Source organism: Lagenorhynchus albirostris, chromosome 20 (genome assembly GCF_949774975.1).
Source record: "Lagenorhynchus albirostris chromosome 20, mLagAlb1.1, whole genome shotgun sequence".
Classification (NCBI taxonomy): domain Eukaryota; kingdom Metazoa; phylum Chordata; class Mammalia; order Artiodactyla; family Delphinidae; genus Lagenorhynchus; species Lagenorhynchus albirostris.
In genome coordinates this window covers 35,128,333-35,144,202 of record NC_083114.1, presented here as the reverse complement: position 1 = coordinate 35,144,202, position 15,870 = coordinate 35,128,333, and the positions used below count along the sequence as shown (strand labels likewise).

The following is a 15,870-nucleotide window of genomic DNA, read 5'->3' as shown; positions in this document are numbered from 1 at the left end:
CATAAAGCACTTTAGGAAACTAGTTTCCCAAGAGGCGCGTAAGGGTTTAAAGAAGAATGTATATGTCAGAGCTCGGGGTAGTAATTGAGGCCAACCTGGGAATTCCAGTTTACTAGGGCAACTGTTTTCAAGCCATTTTAGGTAGGAAGCAGGGCAGAAATTAGGTTCTGTCTTTCTTGGAGTGTGTTATATTTTTCTAAAGTGATGAAATTAACTACTAAAGATACCCAATCCATCTCACTACTATCTAACATCCATAAAATTCTCTACAAACTGCTTCTGCAGTAAAAGTTGGATAATTTCCCACAGAATCAGCTGTTGATAAAGGAGGGTGTCTGCGTTCCCTCTTAATGTAAACAGCAAGAGCAAGCTGGGATAATTCATTTACATCCTATGAACCTTGTTGCTGAGGTTAATGGAGCTGGGAAAAAAAAAAAGTCTCCTAGCAATCATGCCAACCCTGAAACACCATGTTCTGACTAAAGTGATTTAATTTCCCCACAAGGGGTCCACACTCACCCCTCCCGTGTTTTTTGCCTATTCCCTCCAAGTGAGATCCTGGCTCAAATGCAACTATGGCCATATATCCACCCATATCCTCTTCCTCTCGTCAGCCAGCAGTAAATTCTTCCTCACTTGTGCTGGCTTACCTTATGAGAGTACAGGTTCTGTGAGGGAGGAACTGATCTGACTTTCCCAGGTGCCTTCGACTGCTTATAGAAGGCACTCAAGGGGCTTCCCTGGCCGTCCAATGGTTAAGACTCCATGCTTCCACTGCAGGGGGTGCAGGTTCAATCCCTGGTTGGGGAACTAGGATCCTAAATGCTGTGTGGTGCGGCCAAAAAAATAAACAAATAAATAAATAAAAGGCGGCACTCAATATTTTGAATAAAAAAGGAAATCCCTCAAATATCAAAGCATATTAAAGAATTGCTCATATACAACTTAACTTTAACGTTTTATTTTGTGTAAAAAAGGGCAAATTTAGTGAATTATTTTCATCTTGTACACAAAGTTATAATTTTAATGCTTTTCACATCCATGCTGAAAATTTGCAATTTGGTAAAAATGAAAGGAACATAAATTTCTCCAAAGGAATTTTTCACGCCATTATATACACTTTACGAGAAAGTTTCAAACACTTTCTCAATGATCACAAGTTACCAAGAAAATAAAAGATTAAATTTGTACAGATATTGATCTATTTATCAAATACATACAGAAATGATGTAAAAACCTTATGCAGTTTACTTTGACCTCTGTCCTCAAAAGATTTGCCCAGGGACAGATACTTTTCTTTTGTATAAATGACTGTGGCTGTATTTAAAATATGAAAATCAAAGGAAGAAACCCAGTTTAATCACAGTATTTTTAAAATCCCTTCCCAATAGTAAAGGATCATTACCAAATATATAGCACCATAATACAAATATTGACGGGAGAGGGTATTCACATCACACAAAATTAATAATAATAAAAACAAACAAACACTGAAAACCCGTGTTAGTATCCGTAGAATAAGAAGTTGATAACAGCTTTAGCTTTCCTCATACACAGCAAGGAAAAGGTTAAAGAGTTTAAACTACCAAAAATCCCCAAATAATCCTAACAGGAAAAAAACAAAACAAACCCAAGGTCAGCAGTACATTTGAACCGTAGAATAGAATGGGGCTACTGAGTTGTACACTTGGAGTTGTGGCTAAGACATAAATCTCCTCTGCATCAACTCATTTTCTGTTCATCGGCAGCAGGGAGTTAGAGTCTGAACAATGAAGAGGGCTTCAGATTGTGTTTATTCGGTAGGAAGTCCTTACCAACATTTAACGTTGGTCATGGGATTAAGACACGAAACACTTCATAAATAGGTGGGAAATCTGAAAACACTCAGAGCCTGGCTTTGCTGTAGAACTGGAAGCTTATAAAACCTGGCTACAAATGAGCATTTCACAGAACTAATTACCAGGCTCCAAACCAAATCCCTCCTGGTTTATTCAGGTCCCTATAGAGCCCCTAAGCCCAGGGTACTGTTAGAGCACACGATACAACTGGCTTCTGGTGCCCATATCATGGAATCGGAGTCCTGGGTTTAATTCACTAAGCCTGAGAATAAAGATTGTTGTAACCCTTGCTTTTTGGAAGTCTTCCAGGCTTTAAGTTTATAGGAAGATTCTTAAAAGTTAAAGATTTGGGAAGTGTGAGGATGTCACATTTACAGTAGGTCCCTCTCAGTAATGTTGTTTAAGATAAATATCCAGTAATTTAACAGCTGAATTCACATATATCTGACACATGAGAATCAACTTGGCATTGATATGGTCTGCATTTATGCCCCTAAAGAGTCAGTATTAAGAAATGTTGACATGCGATTCCATACATTCTTACACTATAAAGTAACAAATTTTACTTCCAGTAGCAACTATAAAACCTTATGATATTAACCCCTCTTGCATAGAATGAGGTAAACCTGTGCATATTACCAATGCTATTATTCCCAAAAGTAGAGCAATATTTTAGAAAATAAATTGCTGGTTTTTAATGTTTTATGCATTTTAAAATTCAAACAAAAAAAATCTTACCTAAAATGGTCTCCTGGGGCTTTCCATTAACATTTTTTAAAGCATTCCATAGGCTGAAGGACTGTAGAGGTTAATCATTTTGATTAATTTCTAATTAGCCCTACCTATATTCCAGAGGAGATGGTCAATATTACCACTCTGAAGAGGCCAGGCTAAGACCCAGAAGCACTTCTAGAACAGATGCAAGTAATTCCTGAGAGTTTAGTTTATGAACCTCACTGGTAAATGCTAAAGCTCTCTCATTCAGTCACAACTCAGAAAGTCAAAAAACGCAGAGAGCAAACCTTTCACCAATTTACCTTTATATCCTTTTTTCAAAGGAAGCCATGTGAATTTTAAAATAGGGAATGTTCAAAATGGTCCAAATCCATTATTATTGTTAAAATTAATTCTGAATAGAGTTAAAGACAATTCATACTAATTTTATACATATACATATATATATATATAATTAGTATGAATTGTCTTTAAATTTTAAGAAAATTAAATTCTCTTTCAAATTAGTTTTCTAACAAATCCAGGATAGTTAAAAGCAGAGCTGGAATGATTTTGAAATCTAAACTTATCTTGGCTTTAAACAACTGTTAATTTGATTCTCCTGGTAATACAGAACATGTGTTTTGGGGTGTGGTTATACCAAGTATTATCTCACAGATGGAGAGAAATGGCAGAGAACTGATGAGAATCCCTTTTGTGGGGTATTTTTTAGTAAGGAAAATAAAATAAACTTAGGACAATATTGCATTTTCCCCAACCCCTCAACATGTAGACTGAGATCTCGTATATCTTGTCAACCATTCCAGTTTAACACTTTAGTGTTAGGATAATTTTACTCATTTTTTAATTAAAAGAGAACATATAAAAGTATCCAGAGTTCTTCCAGTTTCATACAGAACTCTAAAGAAATTTTCACAGAATGAAAAACATTTCTGTACAAATATTTAAAATGGGCTGCAATAAAATGCCAACAAGCAGAATTAATTACCCTTCCGTGATCTATGTGGTGATGAGCTCTCCATGGGGCGGGGATGGGGGGGGACGTTCAGTTGCATATTCTGCAGCAGAGGAAGCTGGAGATGTGACTGGCCTAACTTCCAAAATCCCAAAATCTCCCAACAGGTACCAAAAAGGTTCATTTGTAATGACAGTTCATTTGCATTTACAACTATATCCTTCTTAAATCATTTCCTTCAATCCTGCTACCTAAACTTTAATCTTACCAAAAAAGTTAGAATTTCAGTTCTTGTTAACAATGCACATAAATCCAAACTTGGAAAATATTACAAAATTCTTTCAAAAGCTTCAAATACAACACAAAAATTGTCCATCTTTATAAATTGAAAAATTTCCCCCCACAGCTAAAATAGTTTCCCTACCCACTTGAAAAATCTGGAACTGAAATTTTCTATGTTTAGCAAAATGTTCCAGTAGAATAGCCCCACTGTACAGCTGGATTGATTATAAATCAGTCCTGTGTAAAATTCTTTCCCTCCCACCCTCAGTTTCTGAGCAACCTCAGGGCTCTTGTTTGATGTAGAAGTTGGCAGAGCCATTGCTTTCCTGATCAGATGCTCCTTGGAGGAAATTATAATCCTCTCCATCTATCAACTCCTCCTTCAGCTGCAATGTAGTCACTGTAAGAAATAAATGTACAAGATGTTATTAAGTCTTTCTAGAATATTCAGATTGCTTCATGTTCCACCAGCTTCACAGTTAATAAGACTTCTTCATGTCTTCAGTAACTCTTAAAACTAACCCCCCCGAAGGAAGAGCATTTAATTAATTTTAAGTTTCAAAGTATATTCGTAGTTAAGAAGAGTTCCAAAAAGGAACAATACTGCAAAATGGACACTGCACAAATGGACACTGTCAATGAAACGTTGAAGGTAACAGTGATCACTAATTTGACTAGAATGATTAGAGGTTTTCTCATGATTAAGTATTCACTTTTATGTCAATGTCTACATAAACAGCATATTTCTTGGATAGTTCTGAATAATAAGTAACACAACAAATGACTTTAACATGTTATTATCTCCAAGGAGTACCTAAAGACTCTCTTCATAAAAAAGATATAAATCTGATAATATTAAACACCTGTATTAAAACTAAAATCAAGAAAAACTTAAGTAATCATTTTAGGTAAAATAAAAATTGATTGACACCAGCAACATGAAAATCCTTGGTATAAAAAACAGCTAACTTTGGGAATTCCCTGGTGGTCCAGTGGTTAGGACTCTGCACTTTCAATGCCAAGGGCACGGGTTCAATCCCAGATGGGGGAACTAAGACCCTGCAAGCTGTGCAGTGCGGCCAAAAAAGAAGACAAAAACAAAAACAGCTAACATTACCAATGGGATCACTTAACAGTAGTACTACCTGTTTGAGTTCTTATCTGAAGGCTTCTTTTTTTTTTTTTTTGCGGTACGTGGGCCTCTCACTGTTGTGGCCTCTCCCGTTGCGGAGCACAGGCTCCAGACGCGCAGGCTCAGTGGCCGTGGCTCACAGGCCCAGCCGCTCCGCGGCATGTGGGATCTTCCCGGACCAGGGCACGAACCTGTGTCCCCTGCATTGGCAGGCGGACTCTCAACCACTACGCCACCAGGGAAGCCCCGAAGACTTCTTTTTTAATGAAAACAAACAACAGTATAGGCAATCTTCAATTTATGAACAGGTCATGTTCCAATAGGTCTTTATTTTTATGGACAACTGTTTTTCAGTTTCCAGTATTTTCAGTGGGGTTTAGGTTTCTTGGTAGTCACTGAAGTCATGCTAGTCATAATTTTTAGTGACAGGAGGGCTCTTCTTACTGCATGGACAAGCAAGAAGAAAAAGAGGAATGTTTTCTTTGCTGGTCCCAGCACTGGTCTTAGGCAAAAGTTTAGGTTGTTTAATTCTGAGATTTTCCTATCTCTTTTTATAAACATCTCTTAAGTTACCTCAACGCAGTTAGTCAGTAATTTCAGGCTGCCCTAAATCCTTTCCCCGAAGCCCACCCTCTACTTCCTATAGAACACCTCCCTTAAAAAAAATTACTTTCCTACTTTTTAAATGAAAATGATCTCAGCGAGGTGTTAAACAAACACTAGTCTTAGTAACTGCCAACCTCTCAGAGATGTATTTGAGTTTCTTAAAAAGTTACTGTTTAACCAAAATTGAGTTGGTAAAGTTTCAAATAATTTAAAGAATAGGTGATCTTTTATGCTTATATTCTCACTGGAATCTAATCCCATTGTGAGTAATGCTAACTTTCTTCTTCAATTTCTTCAGCACAGAGATCTGTTAAGTCAGAGTTCACAAACTGGGCTTTTCCCTCCCTCACCTCTGCCCTGTGGTTCTTTCAAATTGACTGAATATTCTGAAACAGGAGATTTCATATAAAACCATGAAAAGCAGGGAGACTTGGTAACATAAGACTAGCATTCTTGAAGGGCTATTAACAGCGGGAACCAATGTAGCCTAAGGCCTCCCTCTGCACAACTTGTGACTCTCAGACTGGCTGCTCAGCCACTGAGTAACCCACCTGTCTGCTTCCTGCAGGGACTGTCTCCAAAGGAAAGATGAAATTTTTCTGTTTCTTTTTTTATGGCTCTTTTCATAACAATTGGAGTGAGAGGATGAAGATATATATGGAATGTAAATTGGGAACTGCTTATACAGGGGGAAAAAGGTCAATTTATGAGAAGAATTAGGACTCAGAGTATTTAGATGAGTAGTAAGCCAACTAAGTTTCATGAAACAATAACACCACGTGGAACAATATTAAAATGGCTATTTTTAAAGTCAAATAGTGATAGAAAAATACTTCGTGTCTTGATTTTAGTTACAAAAGATTAGTTTCAAAAATAATGGTCTTTGACATCTTATTTAATAATTTAAAGAATAATCTTTTGGGGCTTCCCTGGTGGCGCAGTGGTTAAGAATCCGCCTGCCAATGCCTGGGACATGGGTTCGAGCCTGGGTCCGGGAAGATCCCACGTGCCGCGGAGCAACTAAGCCTGTACGCCACAACTACTGAGCCTGTGCTCTAGAGCCTGCGAGCCACAACTACTGAGCCCACGTGACTAGAGCCTGTGCTCTGCTACAAGAGAAGCCACCGCAATGAGAAGCCCACGTGCAGCAACGAAGACCCAACACAGTCAAAAATAAATAAAAATTTAAAAAAAGAATAATCTTTTGAAATAACGCTAATTCATTTTATTTTACTTTGGTACTTGTTTTGGTAATGGTGTTAAAAAATTTAATAGCCCAAAGACTGAAAAGTGAATACACTATGCCTATAATAATAGCAAAACACATACCAATCAGATTGCTGAAAGGTAAAGCAAACATGACTCTGCTTACTTTCTTTAAAAAATCCTTTAAAAAAATAAGTTAATATGATAAAAATGCTTTTATGGAGGATATCAAACATATAACAGTTATCCTTCAAGTCAAACCAACATGCGTTGTTAAGGACATTTGAACAATACCATGAAAATAAACACATGGAAAAGGAAAAAAACCCCAAATTTCATTAAAGGTGCAGTACCCACAATAAAAGGTTGATTAAAACAATATCTTGTTATATGATGATCAGATGGCTAAATGAATGAGAAAAGAATTACTGTGCTTCAAGACCAAACATGTTCCATTCAAACAGATGCTTTTTGTTTTTTTTTAAATGTAAGAAAAGTAAATTGAAATTCTAAAGCACATCCTGAAACTATTTGCACTTATTATTAACAACAAAGTTCTGGATTATGCTTCTACTCATGTTAAAATATGGAAACAATGTTCTTAAAAAAAATAACTCAAGATAAAGGTGAAACAGTCACTCAGATGTGTAATGTTCTAATGCAAAGTTTCAGTGTTTTCAAGGAACCTAAAATAAAGCCTGTCTGGTATCTTCACACTTATCATTTCTCCTTTACAGGCCTTATTCTCAATGAATGATGGATGAAATAAAATAGATCCTGTGACTGATGTCACTTTCTACACAAATGCATTTTCTTGGCTCTGTTTTTAAAAAGAAGTTACTTTGCTGACTTTACTCACTAACATTTCAAAAGACAGTCTAACAGAAATCACATTTTCCTAGTTAGAAGTCCATAAATAATAAATTCTCTCAATAGCTAAACAAACCGTAGCTTTCAGAGTTAAGACAGCAATGTAGTCCCTACATAGTTTCACCACAGTAAAATCACATTAAATCCCACAAGATGTGCCCCTAGCTCAGAAGATACACACAATAGACACCAGTGGAAAGGGAAGTCACTTAGGAGGCCTTGTGGGTTCCATCCTGTATGCCTACTCCAAGTTCCTGGGTTTTGCCAATCCTAAAAGTCAAGTTCTCTCACAAAACGTGACACACGCCTTCAAAATCAGTCTAATGCTTAAAGAAAATACACCTCAAATGCAATAAAAATTCAAACATATTCAGAGCTCACAATATCTATAGTTAATCACTTAGGTTACAGAAAACTTTCATAATAACAAGTACAAAAAGAAAAAAGTTACAAAGACAAGAAAAGAAGCTGAAAGGCTCTTTAGTCATTTGAAGGTATTTCCATAAAAGAGCAGATAAACTTGCATCTGCAGTCCTAATCCATTTCTTATACAACAGAGGTATAGTAATTTTCTCTAGATATAAAGATATGAGTGATCTTCAGAGAAACAGACTAGGAAGGATCAAGATCACCTAATACACTGTTTAAGAAGGCAAAAGCTAAAGAACACATTTTAAAATGGAAAAAAAAAGGCTGATGACAACTTCAGGTGCAAAAATATTAGCAAACAGAGGACTGAGAAGAAAACAGAGCTAGGTACTAAGTCCCATCATGCTTTTCAACATATAAAAGGCATTTTAAAGACTGCAAATTCGATAAAAAATTGTTTAAAGGCAATAGTTAGGATATGGCAGAATATATGCCAAGGCAGATACAACTTTGGATTTGGGGCTATGTGATCTGTACTCACGTCTAAGATTCATCATATGCAAGTGAAGCCTCTGACATTCTACGGTAACATGTTTGTTCTTAGCATTTACAAAGGGCAGTCTTCCTTATATTCTACCAGCTTAGCCTAACCAATTCAACTCAAATTAAATGTCATTTACTTACTTAATCACTGTACATATATAAACGTGAAATTATAGAAATAAATTTCACTCAAATTCAATACCAAAATTATAGAGGCATTATATTTCCAAATCCGTTATTCAACTAAGACTGTGGTAAATGTTACTACCAGAACTAAAATCACACAGGAATACAAAACACATCCTGTCTACTGAATGAGACGCTATGGAATGCTATGAACAAAGCCTCATTTTTGGATCTGATTAATCAGATTGCTCCCTTATGGCATATTTCTCCCTCAGGTCAAGTCACGTAGAATTCTGCAATGCAAAACGTTCAATCATTTTAACGAAACCATGAAACAGTACAAGTTGTCTCACAATTCCATAAACTGAAATCACAGCTTTACCTGAATTTGAAGCTCAAAAGTGGCTTGTAACAAAATAAAAATCCTTCCCTGATTATTCATTTTAGTGAAGTGACTACCAAAGACTAATGAAAATGAATTTTTTAGTTGAAAGAAAAAGAAAAATTTAATGTCAGCATCTGTCATGCCAGACCATGCTTCTGTCTCCCACCACCCTAACCCAGACTTTGACCCTCTGCAGTACCTGAGGTGCTGATGTGACCAATTACCTGTTTTGAGGCTGGGACTGAACTCTCGGCTAGTGCGGGGAGGTGGGAAGGCCTCCAGGGCTGTCTGTGCTGGAAGGGCTCGATATAGAGGGGGAGTCAACTCTTCGCCACCAGAGAAGCTCCTCCGTACCCCACCTGTCATGGGCAGGCTCGACAAACTGACAGGCTTCTTCCCAATTGGCATCTTCCTCTCTAAATATCAAGTTAAACTAAAGTAAGCTTTTACTTACATGTGTGGTAAGAAAACTGCATCATAACTAGGAAAGGTTGTGCTGCACAGGATACTCTGAAAAGAGAACCAACTATGCAAGGTTTGTATTTCCGAAAACAAGGGGTGTGTGTGTGTGTGTGTTGGGGAGTGGATGATGGGGGAGATTATTTCTAGTCTCTCAGAGTCTGGTAATCCTGGTTCTTGACTCTCTAATCAATTTAAAACAAAACAAAGCAAAATGAACTACAGAGAGCATCGAGTGTGGAGAACAGCTGGCTAATTACCTTCAAAAAAATTTTAGTTTGAGGGGGACTGACAATCCAATGGCAGAGAGGGTTTTAAAACCCTACTTGTAGGCATTTCACTGCCCATATAAGCCCAAACAAACACTGTCCTTCAGGGAGAAATCAAACAGTTTAATTAATGAATTATATGAGTGGCAGGATTTTACTGATATGAAATGTGCTCCCCTAACTTTTGGTTTATAATTCACTCTTTTAGAAAACAATTATAGTTCTTATTCTGAAAAGCAGTTCTAAAATTTAAATGTTTGTTGCCTGCAAGTTCTTCAGCAACCTAATTTCTTTTGAAACACCCTTTGGTTACGGTTTCATAAGCACACATAAGCTTTCAAAGACTTACACAATGCTCTTACCAACAAAAAGAAAATAAGCTTTGCAAATACTGAACAACCAAGCATACTGCATTAATTTGATTGAAAGCTGAAGGATACTTACATATCTTTGTGACTATAAATTATATCTGTTTTCTTCCAGAGTTTACAAATGACTCAGGCAAGAGCAATCAGAAATTATCCTTTGCAAAATCAGAACTAAAAGACAAATCTAAGTTAGACAGTATTCTTATGTAAAATGATCTGGAAACCAAGCTCCTGTGAGTACACTCTCAACTGCCAAACCAAAACCACTTGCAGCATTCATTTAGACGAAAAAGTCTAATGTACTACACACTTGGAGGTAAAAATGCAAGGAGAATCTCCAACTCTCTACTACTTACAATAGCCCCTGAAGATGGTACAGAAATTAGTGCTGGTTTTCCTGGTCTAGAATTACTAGGCCTTGAGGAAAAAAAGGCTTTTCAGATTGGACAGATCATGCGCACACAACAGTCTATATGATTCCCTCGACAGAACATCACCCTTATTTTTCAGAAGCACTAATTAATAGTTATCCCTCTGCAGCATGAACACAGCTAATTAAAAAATAGGCTAGAACCCGCGCACTGCAATGAAGAGCAGTCCCCTGCTCACCACAACTAGAGAAAGCCAATCAACTGTCTAGTTCCATAAAAAATAAGCCCTAACAAAGAACACACTGATGGATGATTTTAGGTACAAAAAGACCAAAGAGCCTAAGATGAAACAACAGAGCCAGAATATAATAATCTGTAGACAAACTTAAAAACAAATAAAAGGTTTTGTGGCCTATCTGACTGATATAAATCTGCATGCAATGGATGACTTAGGTTCCTGGACCCCAACTTCTTTCTTATTCTGGTGGGTAAAGTTTTGCGGAAAAAATTTCTAATAAATTATTTGCTGAGTAATGTGAAAAAATAAAAGGAACAGTGTCCTTACAATGAAGACTGCTTCTTCATTCACAAAGCACTACAATTCCTTATCCTCAATTCCAAAATTCAAAGGTTTTTTTTGGCAAAACTTCGGCAACAAAATCAGACCTCACTTGGTGATACTATTTATAATCTTTATTTGGCCCATTAAATGTAACTATTTATATATATTTTGCTTCAAAAAATGCTGCAGATGGGGCTTCCCTGGTGGCGCAGTGGTTGAGAGTCCGCCTGCTGATGCAGGGGACATGAGTTCGTGCCCCGGTCTGGGAGGATCCCCCATGCTGCGGAGTGGCTGGGCTCGTGAGCCATGGCATGGCTGCTGAGCCTGTGCGTCCGGAGCCTGTGCTCTGCAATGGGAGAGGCCACAGCAGTGAGAGGCCCGCATACTGCAAAAAAAAAAAAAAAAATGCTGCAGAGTCTGCAAGGGGTGTTACATAATATATGCTACACACACTGTACTTCTTTTCTAAAATCCAAAAAATTCTAAATTCCAAAACACATCTGGTCTCTAGGATTTCTAATAAGGGGCTGTGAGTCCCTAGTTCTTTTCTTTTCTATGTCCAAAGGACAATTTAAAGGCATTAGAGGGACTTGCCTGGTGGCGCAGTGGTTAAGAATCCACCTGCCAATGCAGGGGCCATGGGTTCGATCCCTGGTCCGGGAAGATCCCACATGCCGTGTAGCAAGTAAGCCCGTGTGCCACAACTACTGAGCCTACGCTCTAGAGCCCGCGAGCCACAACTACTGAGCCTGCGTGCCACAACTACTGAAGGCTGCACGCCTAGAGCCTGTGATCCACAACAAGAGAAGCCACCGCAATGAAAAGCCCGCGCACCGCAATGAAGAGTAGTCCCCTGCTCGCCACAACTAGAGAAAGCCCGCGCACAGCACTGAAGACCCGACGTGGCCAAAAATAAATAAAATAAATAAATTAAAAAAAATAAAGGCATTAGAGATGATGTCATAATATTAGGAGCTATTAAAATGTTAAAGAACAAATTATACTTTTAGCTAAATTCATTTCTTCAGCTAATCCAGAAATCTGATAATGTTAAATGTCACTAAAAACTGGGATAGTGATATCATCACTTCATTAATTTCACATTTCTTCCCATGTCCCCAGCCCATTAATTCAAAATAATTAAGCCCCATAAACCATAAACAAATCATGTGAGTGTCACACTGAGGAGGTATGTGAACTGTGTATACAATGCTCAGAAATTCGTCCTAAAAAATATATGTCATAACGTCACTGAGTAATAAAAAGCATTCTTAAATTCGACACATTGCAAAGAAAATTCTGAAATCTCATAATAATAAATAAAAAGTGAAAAGACAAGACAAAGCAGCCTGTCTTAGAGAAAGCTTAGTGATCACGTCTGCTATGGTTAGTCCACTGACATGAAGTTACTATGTGACTTCTTGCTAATCAGTTCCAGATAAGTGGGAAGTCACTTTCATCTATCTGGTCTGGCAATGTTCTCTAGAGTTCTTTTAGGTGAATATCAAACAGCCAGTCAGCAAAATAATTTTTGGTCTGTGGGAGGCTTATGTCCATAATATAAAAGAGAGGGTGAGAGACAGGCCTGATGATTATCACGATTGTGAGGCTGACTTGCGTTTCATGTGGGGAGGAAACTAAAGCACCACTGCAGTGGCTGCTAGAAGTCCCCACTGCAAAAACAATTAACATCAATAATCAAACGTGTGAAGGTATATTTGACTCTTCACACTGTTTCAATCTCTTTGTTGTTAATGAGACAGATTAGCACTTAGTCGAACATATGGCAAATCAGTTGGAAAAATCTGTTTTACTTTCAATCCTCTAATATACTTTTTACTTAAAAAAAAATCTTTAAGTAAAAATAATCTTATCTCAGAATGAAATATTCCATGACAGGTTTCATGAAGAGAAAAATCTGTAGTTCACTATGGGGTGGGGGAGGGAGATTTTAAAAGAATCAGAGCTATCAATATATTTTATATTATTTTGGCATCAATGTCAGTAATCATTCATTGTAAGGTAAAATATAGACAGCATATTGAAAAAGAGTTTCTTAAGCCTGATTGTGCTACCTATCAACTTGACTTTCTTTTCTTTTTTTTAACTTCAATTTCTTACAAGTATCATTCTAGAAAGAGAGTTTTGGTTTATAAGAAGGATGGGCTTATTAGTTTCCAAGTCTATTGTAAGCATCAAGCATCTGCTTTTACAGTTATTTTAATAAAAAATTTTTAAAAAAAGGATTAATTTTCAGAAGGTTTACATATTACTTCAAGAATCATTCACAGGGCTTCCCTGGTGGCACAGTGGCTGACAGTCCGCCTACCGATGCAGGGGACACGGGTTCGTGCCCAGGTCCGGGAAGATCCCACATGCCGTGGAGCGGCTGGGCCTGTGAGCCATGGCCGCTGAGCCTGCGCGTCCAGAGCCTGTGCTCCGCAAAGGGAGAGGCCACAACAGTGAGAGGCCCGCGTACCGCAAAAAAAACAAAAAACAAAAAACAAAAAAACAAAAAACAAATCATTCACAGACTCTATTCTTTACCATATATCAAATATTATGGTAATAATTTTTCATGTCAATCAAAGATAAGTGCTTCTCATTATTGAAAAGGTTTGCCTTTTATGGCATACTGCACCTTTAAGCATAATACAGAATGCACAGTTACCAGCTCTCACAAGGGATACCATTTCTGTGCAACAATACCAAGATCCCAGTTGGCCGACAAGTTAGGAAATGTATATAAACACCATGTGGTGACCCACTTTTCTTATGTCCTTTGTATTGCTGGGACTTAGCCTTTTTCTTCTGTTTTGATGAACCTGATTGGCTTTCTCTTGATGCTGAAAAATAAAAGAGAAAATTGATATCAAATAATTGCTTACAACTCTAGGTACAACTTAGATGAACTATCTTCACCAAAACCATGACGTTTATAAAAGTACACGATGCTTTGAAAATAAGGGTACTTGTTCCTGCAAAACCATGAAGCTCAATACCAGACAGATTCCATTATTTATTCAATAAGCACTTATTATATATCAATAAATTTTAGCCTATAACTTTAAACTCATTAAAGGAAGTCTAGCTTAATTTGGTGAGTACTCTTAATGTTGTGTTTCTATAGTCATTAAGCAACTGACTATTGAGTTCACACTGCCATGGTACACATGGTCTGATTCTGTGATATTGTTGTTGAGTCTTAAGATCTTACCTGGCAACCAATCAGACATAGGTATATTCTTGTCCTGTGAGCTCACAAGATGATTTATGTGAGATAGTCCTCGGAGAATTGCTGATTTTTACAAAAGGACACCTTTTCTGTATACCAACTTACACTGTGATGCTGGAGGCTGTAGTTGATATCCAGTTAATTGACACCACCCTACAGGATAGAGGTCAGGGGATTCACAGTCTACCCACTGATCATATTCTTCTTCCCATCCATCAAAATGTATCCTCAAGAGACGATGAATAATTCGAGTTACTGTGGCTACACATATTAATCGTGGCTCCATGAGATCTACTGCTTCTAATTTCATTCCTACACGAAATCCGTGATTTGGAACATCCTAACACGGAGAAGCAAAATATTAACACTGGTGAAAAGAAGAATGTATAACTCTACTAACACTAAGAAAGACAAAAGAGAAGTAACATAACCAATTAACAATTTAGACCAAAAAAATCCCAAATAATTAATTATTGAAACATATGAAGGTGAAGCATATAAGAACTAGTTAGGAAATGTATTCATTCCTATTTTACTCAGATTAAAAATGATACAAAGTTTGGAAACAAGCTTCAATGCCTATGTAAAGGAAATATGTACATTGTTTTACTAATATATATTTGTTTATATTAATCTCCACTAAGAAATTCTAACATAAGGCAAAGACATTTTGATCAACAATGATTTGCATTTGTTAAGCATCAAAAAAAATCAACGTATTATGCTATCTTTTAAATTTACCTTATTAAATAGTTTTACTGGTGCTGCAATGGAGCCAGTTTCCCTGAGGTAGTCAAACCATTTAAAAGGAAGTTTTGTGTAACCTGAAAAACATAACTGGTTTAACTAGGAGTTCACCTAAAATTAGTGTAATATTAAAATGCAGATACAAAGTAATTCAGTGCGCACTACAATCACAGGTGCTAATGCTGTACAGTACAATAGTTCCTCCCTGTTAGATGGATATTCTTCTTTTTCTAGGCAGAAACAGGTGCGCCCATTTATTCTAATGCCAAAGTAACTCTCCTCTCCTCAGTGTGTAAGAACTACAGACTTTTGCTTTTCAATCCTAGGCTTAGAACAGTCTAATATTTAATATTTTTTCAGCAGTATTTTTCTTTCTTTGTAAGAAAGAACACTGGCTGGGCAAATACTATTTTTATAGTCTTCTGTTTGGCTTTTCTCCTTCTTAAGAGAAAAATCCAAGGCTCAGCTATTGAAATTAGGAAAGTCACTGGTTAAGCCACATGAGCTATTTAAGGGTATGTAATCTTTTAAAAAGTCACATGGTAATCATTTTTATTTTTTAACTTTTTTTTGCCACACCGCTTGGCTTGTGGGATCTTACTTCCCCGACCAGGGATCGAACCAGGGCCTCGGCAGTGAAAGTCCCGAGTCCTAACCACTGGACCGCCAGGGAATTATTCCCTCATATGGTAATCTAAAGATGAAAACTTGCTTTCTCTCAAAGGCTAAAGTACCTATTTTTTTAAAAAGTTCATGTATGCAGTAGCTCTTTGAGCCTACATCAACATCTCAACAGGGCTTGAGAATACCAA

General features: G+C 37.2%; 1 protein-coding gene across 7 annotated transcripts in view; it reads right to left on the bottom strand.

Moving 5' to 3' along the window:
* Window positions 1–945: 945 nt before the first annotated feature.
* The window catches only part of MBTD1 (mbt domain containing 1), a 68,353-nt gene continuing 53,428 nt past the window's right edge, over window positions 946–15,870 (bottom strand). For 5 of the 7 annotated variants that reach the window (XM_060134681.1, XM_060134687.1, XM_060134682.1 and 2 more), the window contains 4 exons: window positions 15,053–15,135; window positions 14,417–14,651; window positions 13,845–13,922; window positions 11,193–11,461 (listed from right to left, as the gene is read on the bottom strand). In XM_060134681.1, the coding sequence (XP_059990664.1) occupies window positions 11,250–11,461; window positions 13,845–13,922; window positions 14,417–14,651; window positions 15,053–15,135 (608 nt within the window). In that variant the 3' untranslated portion in view covers window positions 11,193–11,249. Of the gene's footprint in view, window positions 4,211–11,192; window positions 11,462–13,844; window positions 13,923–14,416; window positions 14,652–15,052; window positions 15,136–15,870 lie in introns of those variants that run through there. The other 2 variants (XM_060134685.1, XM_060134686.1) reach the window with 1 other exon arrangement.